At 45.9% G+C, this 21,966-nt stretch overlaps 1 protein-coding gene across 1 annotated transcript; it reads left to right on the forward strand.

The window, feature by feature from the left end:
- Positions 1 to 8,537: 8,537 nt before the first annotated feature.
- On the forward strand, positions 8,538 to 10,770 carry LOC149340064 (acetylcholinesterase-like). The gene is made up of 2 exons (XM_089550637.1): positions 8,538 to 9,763; positions 10,632 to 10,770. The coding sequence occupies exons 1-2, from the start codon at positions 8,538 to 8,540 to the stop codon at positions 10,768 to 10,770; spliced, it is 1,365 nt and encodes a 454-aa protein (XP_089406763.1).
- Positions 10,771 to 21,966: the final 11,196 nt, after the last annotated feature.

The raw sequence follows: 21,966 nt of genomic DNA on the forward strand, positions 1-21,966 counted from the left end.
AAATTCCGTGGTTGAGTCCTTTTAACAAGTTTAACATTCATGCTGTTATTAATTGACAGGTGTAAGCGTACCATTCTTAGGCTACTTTAATAGAACTAGTACCAGTGTGGCAGTATGTAGTAGAAAAAGCTCCTGCATTCGTCTGCTTTTCAAAAACTTTGCTGTCCAGAGCCATGAGCGACGTATGAGTGTGCCAGTATAGGCTCCCAAGAATGCACCGTGGTAAGGGCCAAGCAGGGTTGGGATACGGAACGCTCTTCTATTGTCGGATGAAACCTTAGTCTGCAGTGAAGATCCGCTCATATTTATAACCATACAATTCCCAAGCGCGAATAAAATAGCCTATGAAAAGGTAATTATGAGGCGAAATTATAAGAGCAAGACTCTGATGCCTCTGGATTGTTCATAAAGAAACATTACAAAAGCGTTTTCGTTTTGGTTGATCATGGAAGCTCCTCAAGCCGTGGAAGCAGCTAGCGAGACTATGCGCGTTGAATAGATCAGATATCGAAGGGTCTTGGCCTATACCAGCCATAAAGTGACTTTAACCACCCCTCACCAAGACTGCCATCTAAGAGCCGTCCTGTAATGTGCTGCGTGTTTCCTGCCATGCATTTCATGCATGCATTTTCTCTAGATAACGAGATATGCTACGATTTTACACTTAAAGTTGCTATAGGAATGTTCAGCCACTTTTGCGGCGAGTGTTGAGCGTAAGGTAGAGTCCGCGAACATAAGTGACCTCGTCGCGAGTAGTGCGCATGTACGATAGGAAAAGCTGTAGGCTTTGGGAGTGCACTCGGAGCGTACGCGACAGGAGCAGTTTGGTGAGCACACGTGGTTCACCCGCAGTGACCCTGACGCGTGGGCTCGGCGAGCGGCGCTCTCTGCTGGTGTAGGTGGACTATCGCAACATGTACGCATCTGCAAAGAAAGGCGCAGGAGAACGCAAAAAGTAAATGTAAAAGCACTAATGCAACATCTTGCGCTCAGAATGTACATTTTCTTATTTAATGCAAAAGTAATAATTACTAGCCAAATAACACGAAATTCCGTCGGTGGCCGTCGTTGTGACGGAGAGATGGTCCCAAAATGATATCATCACGCCGTCTCCAAGCGAGGCGCGTGCGTTGCGTCAATGCCAAGAGCGCTACAGGAGGAGCAGATGGCGCCGCGTCAGGGGTATACCGCGGCAAAGACGCTTCAAGCCCAAGCGCACTGCAGGGTCTCCGCCCAGGCCATGTGCAGCTCGAAGTTTCGAACATTTGCAGGTCTTCGAACTATCTCTCAACAAGTACTTTAAGTGTCCCTATCCAACTGTTTTCGTTTGCGATGTAGTACCACTGACAGGCAGGTTGTAAAGAAAACAGTTAAGATAAGTATGAAAAAACTTATAAGAACAAAAAACTAGGAGCTGGTTTAGTTGGTTTATGGGGTTTCACGTCCCAAAGCGACTAAAGTTATGAGAGACGCCGTAGTGGAGGGCTCCGGAAATTTCGACCACCTGGGGTTCTTTAACGTGCACTGACATCGCACAGTACACGGGCCTCTAGAATTTCTCCTCCAAAGAAATTCAACCGCCGCAGCCGGAATCGAACCCGCGTCTTTCGGGTCAGCAGCCGAGCACCATAACCACTGAGCCACCGCGGCGGCAAAACTAGGAGGGTTTTCATACAAATTCAGTGTTTTGTATGACAGAATAAAACAAAAAGCAGTAGAAGAAAGACTCACAGCAGAGTGTTTTTTTTGCGTATGAAACGAAAAAGCTGTGGCAAATAGCAAATGCGCCTTCTTGTCAGGTAAATAGAGTGGATATTTGTGAGCTGAAATGTAGACAGCATTGTTTAGAGGGTTGAAAACGGCAACTACCATTTCTGACACCGACGACATAGTGGCGTACAATGCATGAATATATTGTCTTTCTGCCTGTAGCGCGAGTCCTTTCGTGCGCTCTTGACAATGAGTAACTTCCTACTTACCCAGTCTTGTGTTTTATCTTTATTCCTGTAGTATTCGCAGTTTACAATACATTTTTGTAGAGTGATAGCTTGATGGTTCACGGAAAATCAGGAGCTTTGGCTCCGATGACTGGGGAATGTATTTCCTTTGCACGCAGGAAGCCTACTGTGCCTCAAGGTCAGCAGTGGCCGAATTATTCGGTCGAGAGTCCGAAGTTTTTGTGGCTGCAGCACGGAAATTACAGCCTTGTGGATTTCTACGAAGGAGACGCGTGCGCCATGTGGAGAAAATTTTGACACTCTGTTGTACACTGAGGCATACAGTAAAAATTTGCAAATACAACTTTTCTTTTATTAAAAAGACTTAGAAACATGCCATCATGATTCTTGATTAGTTTTTTTTTCTCGCTCTGAATGCATTTATGGCAGTGATGGCCCAAAACACTGAGCTTAAACAATCCAGTTTACGAAGACAGCCGGTGCCTAAGAGGCAAACCTTCTGGTGCCGCTAGTACTGCTACCCGATCCTGTATGTTTGTATCGCATTTTCCTTGGCGAAAAATAATATCAGTTTTTTGTAGGCAACTAATTACGACGACAAAATATGAAATGCAATGCTCTGCCTGCTTACGTCACTACTGTGCAGCAACTGTTCTGTTCTAAAAACTGTCCAATCCTATTTCGCGGTTAGGGTACAGCGTGCTTGTGCAGTACGTAGCACTCCTGCTTGCTCAGAGTCTGCCGCTGACCGGTAATGGCAAACAAAAACAAAGGCGCTTGCTGTAAAGCGGTCAGGAAAACAGAGAAAGACCTATATTTCTATATGTCCAGTTTTGTAGAAGTTGGTATGAATGTTGCCTCACTATGTGTGTGTGTCACGAACAAGGGATGAGTCCGTATACCTGTGCAGGTGGTGAAGACCATATAAAAAGGAAAGGGGTGTGCAAAAAGTGCGCGGTATAATCCACCTAGCAGCACCTGTTGATGCGGAGGACAAGGGTCGGTTTATTTCCGAAGCCGTTCACTGCATTTCATCCAAAAAGAACGTCAGAAAGAGGAACAAAGATGTAATTTCTGCTATTAACTATCTTCGAAACAATGACTTAGCCCTGTTGTTTAGCGACAAGGAAGGAGGGTTTGTCGTCATGCCAAATTCTTTGTACCGTGAGAAGGCCGATCAGGCATTCAATAAGAATTTTGTTAACTTTACCTTTTCCCGGGCAAAAGTGAAAAAACGAGCGTTCGAACTACGTGAGAGTTTGAATCTACCGAATTTGTGCAAAAGTATCTCAGCAGCAAAAAGAGACGGGTTGCGTGCCTTTTTTTCTGCAAAAACCCACAAGGAAGGGGTGCCTTTTCGTGCCACTGTTACGGAAACGGACTCCTGGCAAGGTGTGGTATCCAGATTTTTGCAGAAGCATATCAGCTCGTTACCTTTCATGGATCCTTTCATGATTCGAAGTTCGTCGGAAGTCACAAGCTACCTAAAGAACAGGGGACAAGCTTCTGAGAGCCTGTACGCTTTCTCTTTGGATGTGGTAGATTTGTTTTATTCTATCCCACAGTCGGATATGCTGCGGGCTGTAAGAGATCTTATCGAAGCATCGGGTGCTGTCGCATTCCAAAACTCGACGGGTTTATCTATTGACAACTTCTTAGAAGTGCTTCGTTTTTACCTTGCATCAACATTTGTTATTCATAACGGACAGTCTTTTCTTCAAAAAGAAGGCATATGCATTGGTTTCTGCCTTGCCCCCATTTTATCTGACGTCTTTTTAGCCCATTGTGACACGTGCATTAGCGACAGCCTTGATAAATCTGTTGTTGTCAAAGTGTTTAGGTATGTGGATGATTATCTTGTGGTTATGAAATCGACAGAAGGTGGCCAAAGTAGCAATGCTATAAAAAATGTGATCAAGGTGTTCGAAAATTGTTCCCACGGTCTGCAGTTTACGTGTGAGGATCCTATCAAAGGCAGTCTGCAGTACCTTGACGTTTGTTTGACTCTAGATAAGGATAAAGTCTGCTGGGTGTATCAGCCGCGTACCAAAAAAGGCATTTTGAACTATGATTCGGCCCGCTCAAAGGTAGTAAAGAGGGGGATTGCCCTAAATTGCATACGTGAAGCCCTCAACAAATCGTGTAAGCATAAAGTATCGGCCTCTGTGCAGATGCAGTCACAGCGAGGGCTGGTTTCCCACAAGAAATCATCGCCTCTGTGGTGGAAAGCCTAGTGAAGGAGCTAGAACCTTTACTCATTTATTTAGGCATGCTCATTTATCATTACATGCCGTTTTATGCCCTGATGCAATAAACATCGCATTAAAAAAAAAAAAAACTCTGGGAAGCGAAAAGAAAAGGCTCCCCAGACTAGGCGTCCGGCGGTGATCCCCTACATACACAAAGTGTCGCACCGGCTAAAAAAGTGGCCGACAAGTGCGGGGTATCCGTCGTGTTTTCAGCGCCCAATAAGATCTCACAAATGTGTCGAGCTGTCAACGAGGTGAATGACCATCCTGGGTGCACAACGAAGCATGCCACCCGTTTCACAACCTGCGTCACAGGGGTGGTCTACGAGATTCCGCTCTCGTGCTAGAAGTCGTACATTGGCCAGATAGGCAGGTGCCTGAACGATATGTTGAGGGAACACCGTCGTGCTGTGCAAGCTGTAGCAACGGATGGGCACCTAGCAGAACACAGCAAGTAATGTAAAAAATGTAAAGCAAATGATCCGCACTTCAATGCCACACGCACGTGCGGTAAAGGAAAAAAGAGGCTTGACAGAGAAATTATAGAGGCTTATCGCATTGTAAAGAAAGCTGAAAATTGTATCAGCACTCCTTCCCTGACCTTATCACGCAAGGAAATTGCTTACCTTGATACCTGTTCACGCTAAACACACTTGAGATAAAGCCGATTCATTGTTTGGTTAATAATTTGTTTCCGCCCTCTATGTATCTGTATATATGTGTTTTTTTCCCGAGTAAAGAACTAGTTGATGTCAAGCGTTTGTCCTGCGTGCTTCTTCTTCTTCTTGTCCCTGTCTTTTTATTGCGCTTTGCTAAGTTCAACATGTATTACCAACTCGCCCAACTTTCCGCATTGCTTGAAGACTTATAGGTCGAGCAACGTATATCTGCGCCGCCAACTTCCGAATAAAGTAACTGGCACAGCGTCTCGTGTATCGCCCATGCCGCGGCGTCATGACAACCGCACAACTGGAGATAGGGCTACCTAGCTGCACCCGTCGCGAAGATACTAAGGTGCTGCATTCAAGAAAGCCAGAGAAGGCGCTTGATGGATTCGCCTGGTTCTATTATTCCGCGGCAGACAAGCTAAATACCCGCAGCGTCACCGATGTCGTACCTTAACTGCAGTTATTTATCGAACAGACAAGCAAAGATAGTATGAACGCGCTATCGGCTAGGTGTCGCCTCCTCTTGTTCTTTCAACGATTCCAATTCTTTTTAATCGTGGTTACTTTTGTGTCCATATTGCTTTCGTGTCTCAAGGCTGCGTTTCTCGTTTCTGGGCGCCTCTTTTTCCCATAAAGCTGTCCCTTCTGAACGCTCTACGAAGAGACCAGTCATTTTTGTCATTGGAAATGCCTTGTAAAAAAAACGTGGCAATTGTTTGGTATTTAAAGAGTCACACACGCATTTTCGGTTGCGCAAAGGGCGCAGGTTTAAAACCTAGTGAGACCTAAACATTTTCTCGGTGTATTTTATTGTCGGAAGTTTTTCTAGTGGTGTGGACGGACGGACGGACGGCGCGAAATTCGCGGACGTGAACAGGTGGAGGTGGATGCAAACAGGATACCTGCATTAAAAAACACGCCAGCGATACCCTTTTAAAAAGCAACTTGATCGGCCGAGATAAGCGCCGACAAAAGCAGGAAGGCTGGCCACTGAGGTGTAGTAAACATGTTGTGAACTCCCAAGGCACTTCCTGCCGCGTCTGGAACAGCTGCTGAAGTGACGCGCAGGAAAACTAAACGTGAACTGTGCGATGTCAGTGCATGGCAAAGAACCCCAGGCGGTCGTAATTTCCGAAGCCCTCTACTATGGCGTTCCTCACGGCCTTAGTCACTTTGGGATGTTAAACCCACAAAAACTATGAGCAGTTTAGTATTTGACGATGCGTAGAAAAAGGTAAACCGCCGCAATTATGCTACGTGAATGAATTCATTTAGTTTGCCTCCGCGGCTACAAGTTACTGCAAGGAACATTCAGGTTCGTGCCGGATGCGGGTCTCTCGCCGACCAAGGGACCGCATTATCGCTCGCTCCTCGACTTCATGAGATCGGCGAACTTTTTTAATTAACCTAACTATACTTTCCTTTCATCCATCATTACATACCCTCTTCATGCCATGAGGCAATAAACATCGCCTAAAAACAAGTGTGCTGGCCTCGAGGTATTTTTTTTATACTTACATACATATACATACAGGAATTTTATTGCAAGATATATATACACAGTACATAGCGTGTGCCCCCAGAAGCGCAAGCGCTTGTGGGCGGGCCACGGCAGTCACAACAGCATGCGGTGAATACAAAACGCTGAAAGTGCACACTTTACAATCCATAAAGAAGAAAAAGAAGAAGAAGAAAGAAGAAAAAAAAAAGCAATAACAAAGTCGAAATATTACATATAGTTCAGTCAACAAATTTAGCGATTGAGAATTATGTAAAGCAAAGAAAATCTGCAGTTAATAAATGGAACACAAATTGAAAAACAAGATAGAAATTACAAAGCAACTCAGTATTTCCTTTCTTTGAAACTTTCAAACCACGCTTGCAGTCCAGATTTCACAGCCGTCAACGAATCACAACCAAACACCTGAGCAGGTAGTTTATTAAAATGGTAGGGTATATAGAACTGTCGTGTCCTTTTACCATAATGTGTGTAAACCCTGGGAACTTTATAACGCGCTATATGCCTAAGTGACTCTGGTTTTTTATCTGGCTGTTTAAACTGTGCTGAAAAGTAATTTCTGAGAACTACCACCTGTAAGTACAAGTCATGCAGAGGAATAACTCCTGCTTTAGCCATTCTGGTGTTATGGTCGGACTTCTACGGAATGTTGACAGCGCAATTCATACTTGTCAAATAAAAAATGATGGAAAAATTTGAGAACGAAATTTGCCGGTGACATCCCATATGTGATACCCATGAGCTCAATCACAGCGTTGTAAAAAACGCGGGCAAATTTTTTTTTTTCCTGTGTATAAGAGCACATGGGTAGCAGCCTACTGCAAAACAGATGTGGAAACCAGCAGCGCTCGCATGTGTAGCGGGCGAAAATCACTTTATAGGCTCACTACCTGTACATAGAACGGAGAAAGATTGGCGGCATGAGCATGAGTTTCATCGAACAGTAAGTACGATGCATTCGACTTCCACTGGATTGCGCGAGTTTTCAGCAAGTTTTCTGACCGATTTCGTGGCTACTGATGACAGCGTTTAGTCTAGGAGTTTCATCTCCTGTGTGAATTATACAGCAGGAGAAAGACTTAATCTCTGTGAGCAGTAAGTGGGAATAATTGACTGGGGTCTAAAGTTTTTCAAAGCTCTGAGAAATTCGACGCATATACTAGTGGCGGTGTCTTCATGCCAGTTGTTAGAACCTGTAGAGGCTATCAACTACAGAAGACACAATCGTCAAGACCAGCAATACTTTTACGGGCCATTATTCAACCCACAACGTACTTATTGTTCTCGAAAACCAGCATCTGGTAAAGAGGGGTTCATTGTGGTCACCGATAACCTAAGCCGTTACACACAGACTAAAGGCCCGGCCGGTGATAACACAGGTGAAGCTGCGGAATTTTTCCACGGGAAATGCGGGCTATAATACGATGACCGCAACCACCCGCAGCCAACTCTGCAATGTTATCGACTGTACACGATAATATACTAGTGGCCAGAAAAGTTTCTGTAACAGAAAAATTACAATACAAGCTAATATATGGGCAGTCTAAGCACGCAGCAACGAACTAACTAAATGATGTGCTTTACATGCACTTCCCTGCGAGACCATGCACAGTGCAGCACTCAATGCCTGCGTGCACCTTTTGGCAGGCAGGGAATACAATTTTTTTGTGATTTTTCATGTCCCCGAAACATTTTTGGCCACCTTATTAGGCAACGTGTAGAATGTTCGAGTCATGCATGCATAAACAGAGCGAAGCCGACTGTCAGTTTTTCTGTAGACAGAGATAGAGAATGTGGAGGTTAGATGTTGTGATGGTTCTTTCCGGGAACCTATATTAAAAGAAAACTTTTCACAATTTTTATGTGCAGCACCCGCGTGGGATCTGAGACAGCGGAAACCTGGAAGAACTCATTCATCGTCGCATTGTTCCTTTCTTGCGCCTTACCCCTCGATGCAGTGGTCGTCTCTACGACAGAGGGACTCATCCGAGGGCGAACTGAAACAATCCTTGAGAAGCCAATCGATGAATTCTTAGGTATACCATATGCGATTCCGCCTATCGGAGAGCTACGTTTCCTCAAGCCACGACCAATACCTCCATGGGATGGAGTCTACAATGCAACCGATGTCAAAGACTCCTGCATGCAACCTCGAGTTCCCTGGGTTTTTTACATTCCAACGGCCCTTTCCGAAGACTGCCTGCACCTGAACGTATGGACGCCTAAAGCATCAAGAAAGACAAAACTTCCAGTCCTGTTGTGGTTTTATGGAGGTGTTTTCAAATTGGGGTCAGCTTACGAAACCAGATACAATGGGGCAGTGTTGCCCGCCTTAAACGATGTGGTTGTTGTGTCTTGCAACTTCCGTAGCGGCTTATTGGGTTATCTCGATGCGGGCAACAAAGCATCCCCGGGCAACATGGGCCTCTGGGATCAGCTGCTGGTCATGCAGTGGGTACAGAGAAACATAAGGGCGTTCGGCGGGGATCCCGAACTTGTAACTGTCTTTGGAGAGAGCTCAGGCTCCATGGCCATTCACCTCCACCTGATTTCGCCCTTCGGCAGGAGCCTGTTCCGCCGTTATTTCTCCATGAGCGGAACGGAGACTACGAGCTCGAACGTCGACTCAGTGTTCGAGAGCATCGCCAAGGGCAACGCTGTTGCGGCAGCCCTCGGTTGTGCGAACGCCTTTCAAGACCTCACAACCCACCCTGACAAAGTCGTGGATTGTCTTAGAAGTAGGTCAGCCCAGGAGATAATCGATGCCACGGAAAATGTAACGTCGCCAAGAGTTCTGGGATTTCTCCCAACCTTCAACACCGAGTATGTTCCGTATTTACCGTCGATTGCTGCCGAAAACGGGCTTTACCCCGCTCTAGAAGCGATGGTTTCAGTAGATTCAAATGAGGGCGCTTTCCCATTTATAATGCAGCCTGATACCGAGTTAGCTCAGGATGACGTTAGCGGGTACGATTACCAAGACTTTGTTGCTGAGGTAAGGAATATCCTCTCGAACTGGCTTAAAGCGAAGATCGTTCCATTAAGCTTTGCGTACCTGGACGACAGTCCTTCCGATACGAGAAGAGCACTGAGACAGAGAGCCGCCGACTTCTTTGGCAAACACAATTTTTACTGTCCGAGCAAGTTGTTCAGCGAGTACAACTCGGATCAAGGAGGCAACGTCTACGGTTTGGTGTTTGCGCATCGGTCCCAAAAAGAGACGCAGCCAGAATGGATGCGCGTTGCACATATGCAGGAGATCCCATACTTTTTCGGAATTCCTTTCTTGGACACTGCTAACTACACTGAAGAAGACCAACAGCTGAGCGTGTTCGCCATGGAGACGTTAGTGGCTTTTGCTCGAGATGGGTGAGTGTTGATTGCGCAATTTGAACTCTTCGTTGAATACGAGGAAAGCCATATAGACTTTAGGGAGCCTTTCCAACAGTACATTTCCAAAAGATTTTCCTTTGAACTCCCAATGACAAGACAGAAGTTAATGCACGATAATTACCTTTTTTTCTTTTTCGTCCATCCAGATGCTCTTATTTCTCTTTCTTCGTCTCGCGCCTTCAACAGCATCTCCTGGCATGAGAAGGCGTGGCCTAACATGCTGGCCTAACACTGCTGTAATACGTCATGATTGCTGGTTGAACATTTTGAAGAATTCGGCTAATTTTGTTATTGTTTATTTCAGAATGCGTCTTGGCTTTTTTTCCTGCCAACATTGTTTTCTACGGATCAATTACTGCTTCGTTTTTTTTTGTTTCAATGATACAACGCATTATTACTGGGTGGTTAGAAGCCCCACACAGTGTTTATCTTGGACTTTTTTCAGCTCAAGGAGTCGACTTGCCCGTAATTACAAACATACGGTCGCGCTAAAGTGGTATCGTCATTAAAAAAAGTTGCGGAAGTTAAACGGCGAGGGTGTCAGACAAAACGCAAGCGGAAGTTTACTTCTAAAAACTAGGTTGTCACTTGGGTAGCTGCGCTGGCTTAAGCAAGAGGGCGGGCGTAAAATGGACGCCGTGTGGACAACGAGAGAACCGCCGCGAACCGTCGCAGTAACCTAAACGCGACCATTTATATAGCTCCTATGCATGGTTTTGCGTCAGTGTTCTCACGTGCAGCGGTGGAACTGCCGCCGTCTCATTATGCCCCCAGCTTCAGTAGCCCTCGGCGATGGGTGAAGGTAGCTTCCGTTGGCGAGAAAATGCATTTTCTTAACACGCAGGAAACCGGTCGACCCGGAGGGACTGCAGTGGACCACCTATTCAGTCGATCGGCCGAAGTTCTTGTGGCTGCAACCCGGAAACTACAGCATGGTGGATTTCTTCGAAGGCTGCGCGTGTGCCATGTGGAGAAAATTTTAGTTCCACACGCTTCAAAGTTCAACCATTGCTAAGCAAGAGCATTCCTGCGCTTTTTTCTCCAGTCAAAAAGAAATAGGATAAAATTATACACTCCAAAATATATTCTGCGCTTAATAAAGACAACAGAAACAATTGCACTAGAATGGCGTCTCGTCACCTTTTTTTCTTCAGGCATGAAAACGTGTGTCTAACTGATTCATTTCTTCGTATTTGTCAATTTATCTGGCCACTTGCGTGGAGCGCTGAACTACGCATCATTAACGATCTGCTTCCGGCCTGCAGAGTAACTTTACAGTGCGCGTTACAAGCCGCGCATTAAAAATATCGTGTGCGCCTAAATGAGTGTCTGTGGAGTAGGCCAATCCATATTTTTTTGAAGGAGTGCAACAGGGCATGCGTATATAATCTTAAGTTGGCCACTGCTTTGGCTGCTCTAACGCTGTGTGATAAAAAAAAAACTGCGCTAGCAATTGCGATCTTTGCCCGACTTAATTAGTGGTTTTGTACAGTATCCGGAACAAACTGAGGTTCTGCACCTCAGACTGCGGACGCAGTGTAACGCCCGAAAGTTTTGTGTATACCTTAGCATAAGTTTACCTTAACTGTACCTTAGCAAGTTGCCACTTCGAGCCCATGCAGTAAGTGAAAAAATACTGTACCCAGGCGCCAGGAACAAATAACTGTAAAATGTGTGCACCTTTACAAACATGAAGATGGGTTCCACAAAAGTAGCGGCCAAGTGAACTATACATCAAGTGATCCCCGCAGGGGGCGTCTGCCGCATGCAGACGTTGGTGAGTGGCGCCACCACGGGGTTAACCCGAGTATCCGCAGGGACATCCCCGCAGGGGGATGATGGTGAGCAATGCGTCACCACGGACCCGAGCATCCGCGCTTAGCCGTGCGCGGCATCGCCGTGTCCGGGGAAAAGGGGATCCTGGTGGTTGAGCCGATGCCGAGCGTTTGGACCTTTAAGGCCCCTCGGCGGAGGCAACACACCACTTTGGCACCAGCTTCCTGTAGACGGCACCTCCGGCCTGACCCGACCGGGGGAAATCGGCAGTCGCCTTTTCCTTTCCTCCCCTTCATCTTTCACTTTCCTATTTTCTTTCTCGAAACTTTCCTGTATTCTCCTCTCTTCTTTGTTTTTTTTCTTTTTTTCTTGGCGGCGAGGGTTAACCTTGTGGGACCAACTACCCTGAGTTGAGTCATATTGGGTTATAGTTGGGGTGTACAGCTGGCGAGGGCAGGACTTGCTTTCAAGTTCCTGTCGCGTCCCCTTGTGGGACTCCATGGTGAGTGGCTGGCACCATGACCGAAAAACTAAATTTTTCTATGGCTCCCCCCCTTTCCAAACCAGATCGCCCTCTCAAAAGAGGGCGGACCGATGTGACAGCTCAGTACATTCAGAAATCTAAAGAAAATTTCACCAAATTCCATGTGCTCCACAGCGAAGAGACAGATAAACCTGCCCGAACGATATCTCCATTCTTGGTAGCAAAAAGCCTGACCGATGCCTTGGGCACGGGTTACAAGCTAAAAAAAATGCCTAGTGGCGACCTCCTTCTGGAGCTTAAAGACAATGGGCAACTTTCCAAGCTCTCCACCGTATTGTCAGTCGGGGAAACCCCAGTCTCAATAACTCCACACCGTTCCTTGAACAGTGTCCGTGGTGTCATTTCCGAAGCAGACTTTGTCTGCCTCACTGAGGAAGAAATCCTTGAGGATCTCAGTGACCAGAATGTCACAAACGTGCATCGTATTAAAATAAGGAAAGACGACAAGGAAATCCCGACGAAACATATTGTTCTGACATTCAACTCCAGCACACTTCCAGAGACTATCGAAGCATGCTACTTGAAAATAAATGTACGTCATTACATACCGAATCGAAGAAGGTGCTTCAACTGTCAAAGGTACGGACATGGGTCACAGAGCTGCCGTGGCCACAAAACTTGCCCTAAATGCGCCTCAAAAGACCATGCTTCTGAGAACTGTGAAGGAGCAGCAGTTCACTGCGCAAACTGCGAAGGTGATCATCCTGCATATTCTAGGTCATGTCCTTCTTGGAAGGCTGAGAAAGAAATCATAACAATGAAAACAAAACAGAACATCTCTTTCAAGGAAGCAAGACAACTCTACCACGCGAAGAACACCTTCACGTTCTCCACAAAAACAAACTTTGCTGACGTGGTGCGCAGGGACGCTGTATCACGCAGCACCCCGGCATCTGCCCAGGCCACCTTCACGGAGCCTATGGCAGGGCCATCCACGCCCCAAGCAGGGACAGCGAAGGCTGCCCTGCCATCTCCAAAGCAGGGAGTACCGGCCCACGAGTCGGCACCCCGCAGGACTTCCCCCCCGCCGGGAGAGGCCCGACACCAACACATCCGCGGCTTCGCGGTCCTCCAGCACCTCTGGTGAGGTGATGGATACAACTCCCACTCCGCCCGCTTTGCAGCGGCAGACCGGCTCTCTCGAGCGAAGAAAAGACAGAACCCCGGTAACGAGCCCAGAACAGTAAATTCCTTCCGTTCCATTCCCACCCTAAAACACAAACATGACATTTGTGGTTCAATGGAACTGTAGAGGAATGTTGAGGAACTACAGTGATATAACACATATTCTAGGGTCAGTGATGCCTCTAGCTTTATGTCTTCAAGAGACCAATCTTGGTCCACAACATTCAAATATCTTAAAACATTATAAAACTTTTAGGCGTGATCGCGAGCATGCAAATAGACTCTCGGGAGGCGTCGCAATCGTCATTCAAAGCGGCGTCCCGGCTCAAGAAATCAAATTGAAAACAAAACTTGAGGCGGTTGCGGTTAGCGTCATCAGCTACAAAACCATAACAATATGTTGTGTATATCTTCCCCCACACATCGCATTAACATGCCAAGATCTAGAAGGCCTGATCGATGAACTGCCGGAGCCATTTCTGGTAGTTGGCGATTTTAACGCTCACTCTCCGTTTTGGGGAAGCGAACGCTGTGACTCTAGAGGCCAAACAATCGAAGATTTTATACTTTCGAATAATGTCTGTCTTTTAAATACGGGAAAAGCCACATATTGCTGCCCAAGCTCAGCAAAAATGAGCTTTCTCGATTTAGCTTTCGCATCACCATTACTTTTTAACGATTTTAAATGGGTTGTTTTAAATGACCCCATGGGCAGCGATCACTTACCTACTGTCATCAGGCTCTCATCGTCCACTCCAATCATCCCCACAAGACCACAGCGCTGGAAAATTCACCTCGCCGACTGGTCACTTTTTACAAAAAGTGCCACTCTGGAAGAGGAATTTTGTGACCACCTCAGCACAGATGAAATTAATGAGAAGTTTACTGAATGCATAGTATCAGCCGCAACACTCGCTATACCACAAACAAATGGACTTGCACAGAAGAAACATAAAGTGTGGTGGACACAAGAATGCACATTAGCAAAAAAACAACAAAACAAAGCCTGGAGCGCTCTGCGTCGATATCCCACTGCAGAGAACTTACCTTTAAGAAGGCAAAAGCCAGAGCGCGGTATGTGCGAAGAAATGCAGAGAAAACCTCATGGCAGAAATATGTCTCCTCAATAAATAGTTCAATAACATCAAAGAAAATGTGGGAAAAAGTTCGTAAATTTACTGGTGACCATACCCCTTTCACACTTCCTCTCTTGACAGCACCCGGGACACAAACATCTTTAGAAGAACAGGACAACATATTAGGTGAGCATTTTGCTGAGATCTCAAGCTCATCCAATTACACAAGCACATTTCAGAAACACAAAGAAATAGCTGAAAAACGAGAATTCCCATCCGGAGCGGGTATACATGAAGATTACAACCAGCCTCTCACACTCCAAGAATTAAATAAGGTATTATCTTCTGGAAAAAAGACAGCACCAGGGCCAGACAACGTGCACTATGCTATGCTTGCCCACCTCTCCGAGGCTGCTGTAGAGGCACTGTTAAAATTCTTTAATAAAATCTGGATAACTGGAAATATACCTGACGAGTGGAAAAAAGCAGTCATAATACCTTTTCTCAAACCCGGAAAAGCACCAACAAGTCCTAGCAGTTACAGACCAATAGCCCTCACCAGCTGCATTGCTAAATCTTTCGAAAGTGTAATAAACATTAGACTGACCTTCGTACTTGAATCTCGGCAACTATTAGATACACACCAATGCGGGTTTAAGAAAGCATGCTTGACCACAGATCACCTTGTCCGCCTAGAAAACACCATCCGTGAGGCGTTTATCCACAAGCAGCACATTATTGGGGTCTTTTTTTACTTGGAGAAGGCCTACGATACCACGTGGAAGTTCGGCATCCTCCGTGACCTAGCAGAGCTAGGTATCCGCGGCAGGATGTTGAACTGCTTGAACAACTTCCTGGCTAACCGCACATTCCGAGTCCGCCTAGGAGCAACTCTCTCCATGACTTTCACCCAAGAGAACGGCGTACCCCAGGGGTGTATTCTAAGCACGACACTCTTCATAGTAAAAATGAATTCCTTAGCTAAAGCAATACCCAAGTCCATAATGCATTCAGTTTATGTAGATGACCTACAAATAGCATGCACATCCTCCAGCATATCAACCTGTGAGAGACAGATACAAATCACACTAAATAAACTAGGTGCTTGGGCAGACAAAAGTGGATTTAAATTTTCTCCTCAAAAAACAGTAGTTGTTCTTTTTTCATTGCGACGAGGCCTACAGGTCGATCCCAATTTATACCTGAATCACAATGCACTACCAATTAAACAAGAACACAAATTTTTAGGCGTAACTTTCGTCAAGAAGCTCACATTTCTACCACACGTTAACAACCTCAAAAAGAAAGCTTCTCAAACCCTCAATATCTTAAAAGTACTCTCACGGAAACGGTGGGGGTCTGATAGAGCCAGCCTTCTACAAATATATCGCTCTCTGGTGCGCTCCAAGCTGGACTACGGGTGCATAGTATATGGTTCGGCAAGAGCATCCTACTTAAAAAGATTAGGCCCCATTCATAATCTTGGTCTGCGCCTGTCATCTGGAGCATACAGAACATCACCAGTAACCAGCCTTTACGTTGAAACTAATGAAGCCGCTCTTGAGGATCGAAGAATCGCCCTTACATGCACATACGTCTTAAAAATCCGTTCTCTTCCGAAACATATCTGCCATCCAATTGTCACCAAGTGGCCATCTAAAAGATTATTCATCAACAAACCACATTCTATCAGGCCATTACTACTGCGCTTTGAAGATAAATGCGAAGAACTGACAGTACTAGATGCCCTACCGAATATTGCACAAAGGAATGTATATTTGCCACCATGGTACAGCCTGCCTTCAGTATGTGACTTCACAATGACACATTTAGACAATAAGCAAACGCCAAACGAGTACATATTACAGGAATTCTTTGCACTACAAGAAAAGTATGACACCTACATTGAATTTTATACCGACGGCTCAAAAAAGAAGGTCATGTTGGAAGTGCAGTAATCCAAGGAAAAAATAAATAGACAATGCGACTACCAGAATGCGCATCGGTTTTTACTGCTGAGTATTATGCCATCTTTGTAGCTGTAGAAAAAATAGTAAGAGAGAACATCAAAAATAGCATCATTTACACCGATTCCCTAAGTATGCTTAAAGCACTGCACTCCAGAAATGCAGCTGAACCCATAATAGAAAAAATCATACATAACATGGTTAAAATCACAAAACAAAAGCATAACATTAAATTCTGCTGGGTTCCTAGCCATAATGAAATTGTAGGTAATGAGAAAGCAGATGTATGCGCTGCACAAGCCCGGCAAGGCCAAACAAAGCAAGTGAACATACCGCACAGGGATTGTTTAAAGTTTATCTACAGTAAACTCAAAAATAAGTGGCAGGCTGCATGGCAAGAGCACGTAAACAACAAATTACATTCTGTGAAGCCAATTTTAGGGGCATGGCAATCATGTAGGCATCAAGAACGTTTTACCGAAGTTATTTTATGTCGGCTCCGCATTGGACACACCCACCTCACGCACAGCTTTCTGCTAACCAAACAAAACAAACCTCTCTGTGAAATGGGTGTTGTTGAACTCACAGTGAACCACATTTTAATTTCATGTATCAAACTGGAAGAACTACGAAAGAAATATTTTACAACATTTTACAGGGAAAGCATCCCATTACACCCCATGTTACTTTTAGGTGATCGAGCACTGGTTGACATCTCATGTATTTTTAGGTTTCTCAAGGAAGCCAGCGTTTTAAACAAACTCTAAGTATAAAAAGCTTCACCGTTAACAAAAACTCCAACCTTGTGTTTGGCGCATCATAGCCTCAGTTGCTTTTGCGCCATTAAATCAATATAACTAACTAACTATACATCAAGTGACATGTGAGCAACGAAAGAAACGCAATACCAATATGAGAAAATGTTTACAAATATTCAAATCATACATCAATGCCGTATCAAGAGGAACAGACGTTTTAACGAGATTCTAGTACAACAAGAAAGCACAGTTGGAGTGTAGCACTACAATTGAACTCATTTTCCCTCTCAGTGGGAGCATTGCTGATATTAAAAAAAAATAATACATTAAAGCGACGTAAGCGACGTACGTTTCTCCGCTTTGCCACCTGCCAACCGTGGCAGGTGGCAGCTGGCAAGTGAAGGCTACATCTACAGATAGGATTTTTTCTCCAGCGAGGAATCTAGTGCTGACGCACCAAAAATTTGATCAGTAAATATAAGTTGATTATGGTCTAATTATTGAGCTCTGTCCCATACATGATGTCCGCCTTGGTGTCCGCCATTGCGCCGACATGGACAACCGAACCTCGCGGCTCTTAAAATAAATATTTGTAAACTTAAGAAAAAGACCCCCGGCATATCTTTAGCCTTCCCGTTTGGAATCGAAGTTTAGCATTTTCTGAAAAGTGGAAGAAGCCTCTCTTGTTTGGTAATCACAGAATTGCAAAATTCCTGCCGCGCGTTTTATATTTACTGCTAGCAAGCTAAACGCGTATATACCTGGGCTTTAACCCCTTTTACCTATGTAAGCCCTCGGTTGTAAGTAATTTTATTTATTCGCAAGTTCAGTTCTTTACTTTTGCGTCTGCTGAAAGAGCATGGACGAGGCGCGTTTTGTTTCCTAGCTTTTTTCCCGAGAGGTCAGAGCATGTGGGATAACCAATAGGAGCGCGGAATGAAGCCTCGCTGCCTTTTTCAAATTAAGAAAGGAAATAAAGAAGTTAGGTCGCGCTCTCTCGTGCACTACAGCGCAACTAAAGCCTGAGCAGTGTAAACAAGCTACGGCAGGCGGCGCTGAGGTCTCAAATCCGGTAGGATTCATCCCGCGGGAACTACGGGTGTCGGATTAGGCGGCAGCGAAGAAAATGTAATTACGGAAGCCAAGGGCAACAGCATGATCACCGGAAAGATCAGCAACAGAAAAATCCACATGCTATGATACGGTGTGATGTGACAAATCTGCGTTAGGAGTGTTCGTCGTGCATTTCGCTTTCACATTGATCGCCTTCTCATTGCGTCTTTGAATTTGTTTTCAGCGTCGCATCTTCGTTGCGCTGATGCGTGAGCTACTACAGGATGGTGGAGGCTTCTGGCAGATGCATTTTCAGCGGAGGGCGGCCCGGATGTGCATGAAATGCGCGCACGCACGCGCGCGACAGAGAAGTGACAGTTACTTTGCCTTTAATTTCCCCGAAAGCAATTTTTTTCCTCTTATTTTGGAATTAGTGCAAGCGCCACACGTGCCCCAGGTGCTGTGCCGTCAGAGGTCAAACAAAAAACAAAGAATGACGTCTATCACAAACGTGCTGCGGTGGCATTTGCCCGGATAGCTGTATTGCTCAACAACGTTCTGTCTTTGTATGCGGGATGCCCAAGGACAGTACAATAGCTGATGGAGTGCTGTAGTAAGTTTGCGGCGCGCGCGCGCGCACGCACGCACGCACACGCACACGCACACGCACGCACGCACACACGCACGCACACGCACACGCACGCACACGCAGACGCACACGCACACGCGCACACACACACACACACACACACACACACACACACACACACACACACACACACACACACACGCACGCACGCACGCACACGCACACACAGGCGAAATCCGCGGCCAAAGCGTAGTCCGCCATGCAACCAAATTGAACACAGGCATATTTCACTGTGGCAGATTTCAAGAACCGTGACTGGCAACCGTTGTACTATCTCTTGCCAGATTTTCCACCTGCGACTCACCGTGACTTCGAGAAGCGGAAATTAGTGTGGCGGTATGATACGCGGCTTGTAGGATGAATGGCCCTTACTGCATCCGAGCCTAAAAAGAAGTTCACACTGGTTGAAAATTATAGCCAGATGGCCTGAACAACCAGCGGCTCAGAGCTCCGACCAGGATTTTCAGCGCTACCATCTCGTTTTATACCGCTATTCGTTTTCGTCTAAACCCCCAGTGAGGACTCGAGAAGAACAAACGATACGTGGCGGAGTGATATGGCATTGCGGACGCTCTACTTTCGCAGCCTCCTGAGCGGTACCTGCTATGTATGAAACGTAGTATAGTGGGTCCCCAACGTGCGCTGCCAACGCAGAGCACAATGGCATTTTGAAGCGAAAAGCTTCACTAGGCTAGTCAACACCGGGTCTGGCGTGCACCGTGATCAATTTTAGCCCCAGCGGCGCATGCGCGAGTTGGCCGCGTCACGTCACTGGAGAGGCGCACGTGGTCGGCGGAGCCGCCGCCGGGCGCGGCTCCGCCGGTCGACCTTCGCCGTCGTTCGCGCGCTCTGCGCGTGTTTACCGAGTGTGCATCGGCGCGCGCTCGGCTTCCTCGTATGACGCTACTTGCAGCCGCGTGTTTACCACAGTTACTACGCATGCGGAACGAGGGCTATACAACGCGCTTGCCTACACCGTTATCGTGGTGCTCCCAGGGCATTGTGCGCGAACTGCGACAGCCATGACGTCAAACAAAGCATAACTGCAGCTTTTCGCTTGTATATGCAGGCTTAACCAGAGCTAAGCCAGTGCCAATTTTTTGTTCATATCCGATGACACGGCTTTTCAATCAGAAACCGAAAACCAAAGCCATTGAGCAACCGCGGCTGGCCTTTCCGAAAATATTAGGAGAACCATACGCCACAGACAGTACAGGAAAAAAAGGCAATTCATGACTATGATTGGAACTTGGGTATGTTTGCATGTTCACGGTACAATGCAGACCCGCAGGTGTTTAACCATGTTAGAAATGTTTTAAACATTTTGCTCACAAAATGAGGAAAGCGGTCGTTTGTCTTCTTGGATTGATGCCGTGAGCCTACCATCTTTGCATATTTTCAAAATGTTAGGTGGTGATAACTCAGTGTCTCTGGATTTTGACTAAGCACTCGCTCTTACGACCCTATTGTTGAGAGTTGCCATACGCCATAGTGGAAAGGCAATGCGCATACTGCTTGGGAGGGGATAGTAAAGGTTGAGCTGATAGCGCTAGACACAGGAGGCGTGCTTCTTTTCCTTAGTTACATATATGGTTTTGTCACACTACTACGCACGAAGATTTGGATTTCAGCGACATGTCTTTGGTAATTACCAAATAACTGCTTTTATTATGCTCTAGGCCATAAATCGCGTCATCGTCCAAATGACGAAGGCTAAGCTTTTCCAGTATTACTGTGCGTCACAAATGTCTCTCCGTATAGTCAGCATTTTTTGGATTAAGAGGTCTGTTAGCCTCAACAAGCCAATAGTGCGCAATACCAGTTCGCCATTACAACTTGTGCCTGATTGCACGTTCCTTGAACGAAAACGAAAACTCACGCGTAATGCAGGCCTCTGTGTTCGGCCTCTGTACTAAAACGTAGCTCCCAAAGCATCGTAGTGCACGAGATTTGCCGATGACACAGGTTCGCCGCTGGTCGCTGCTGTTCCTCCTAGTTCACAGTTTGATGTTAACGCAGGAGCTAGCGTCCCTTTCTTCAGTGCAGGTGTTGCTTTTCAAGGCCTGTATTCCGACGGCAGCATTTTGTAAAACTGTGCCGTTTTATCGGCAGTGTCTTTCTTGTCTTTTTTTCAATTGCGTTTCTAAGTGTCCACGCTCTTTTCGAGGAAAGGTGTCAAGGGCGCTCGGCTACGCTCTTCCCTCGCCGCTCCAGTGTTTCGACTGTGAGGCCGAGGTTCTGGCACCTCTTGTTCGTTCCAACCGAGTTACGCCGCCACGGTTATTCGATGTATGTGAAACGTACTCCCATTGCCCCCGTTCATACTTTGATGATAGCGCCGCTCTCATTCGTAGTAAGCGATCGTTCGTTATAACTGCGGCCGTTTCAAGTGGGCTCGACTTTGGAAATAATCTTTGAGTGGTTAGGGTTTTTTTTATTTTCCCTCTTTGCTTCGCAGGTTTCGAAGTCAGGAAGCAGAACACCTAAAAGATAGTTCAAGCTCGTTAAAACGGGGCTGTGAAAGATGAAGTGCATCAGGAAGAAGCTCGGCAAGCGCTTCAACCCTCTCTCGACGCAAATCCACCAAGTTTTCATTGGACCTTGAAGATTAGTTAAGCGGAAGCATTCCTCTTTGTTTTTTTTTTTTTATGGTGCAGCTTGCTTGTTTCAGTTGTGAGCGAAATTTTTCAAACATCGACAGGAGTGACTGGTGCGACGGAGGCTGTGCCCATGCGAATACCGTGTCAACATACACCGAATACCGTACAACATAGCGGGCATCATGTACCTGATACAGCTCTATAATTAAACGACGAGCTAACTAAATTTACCTAATTAACTCTTTATTATTTTATTTAGGGGCCAAGATCATGCGGAAAAATTGAAGACCGGCAAGTTCGAAGCTGAGCGCAGTTCTTAAATTTTCTTAATCGGCACTGTGGTGAAGAATATCTAACTTATAAAATGCCCATCCTAAAGCTGTTTCAGTGGGCTTTCACCCGTTGCATATTTACAAAGTATTGTCGCTGTCATTTCTGATGCATCAAATAAACAACCCGTTTGTGTATTTATGAGGGAAAAACAGTGATTTCCGCAACAAGACTCCGCGCCGATACCATTTTATAAACCAGCCATGCATGAAAGCCAACTCAGCGAGCTTTGAAATGCGTATTTTTGTCGTTCAACATTTCGAAACACATTGCCGACTGAGAAATTTTAAGAACTGTGCTC

This window comes from Amblyomma mixtum, chromosome 6, assembly GCF_055824585.1.
Source record: "Amblyomma mixtum isolate Tamu chromosome 6, ASM5582458v1, whole genome shotgun sequence".
In the NCBI taxonomy this organism is placed as follows: domain Eukaryota; kingdom Metazoa; phylum Arthropoda; class Arachnida; order Ixodida; family Ixodidae; genus Amblyomma; species Amblyomma mixtum.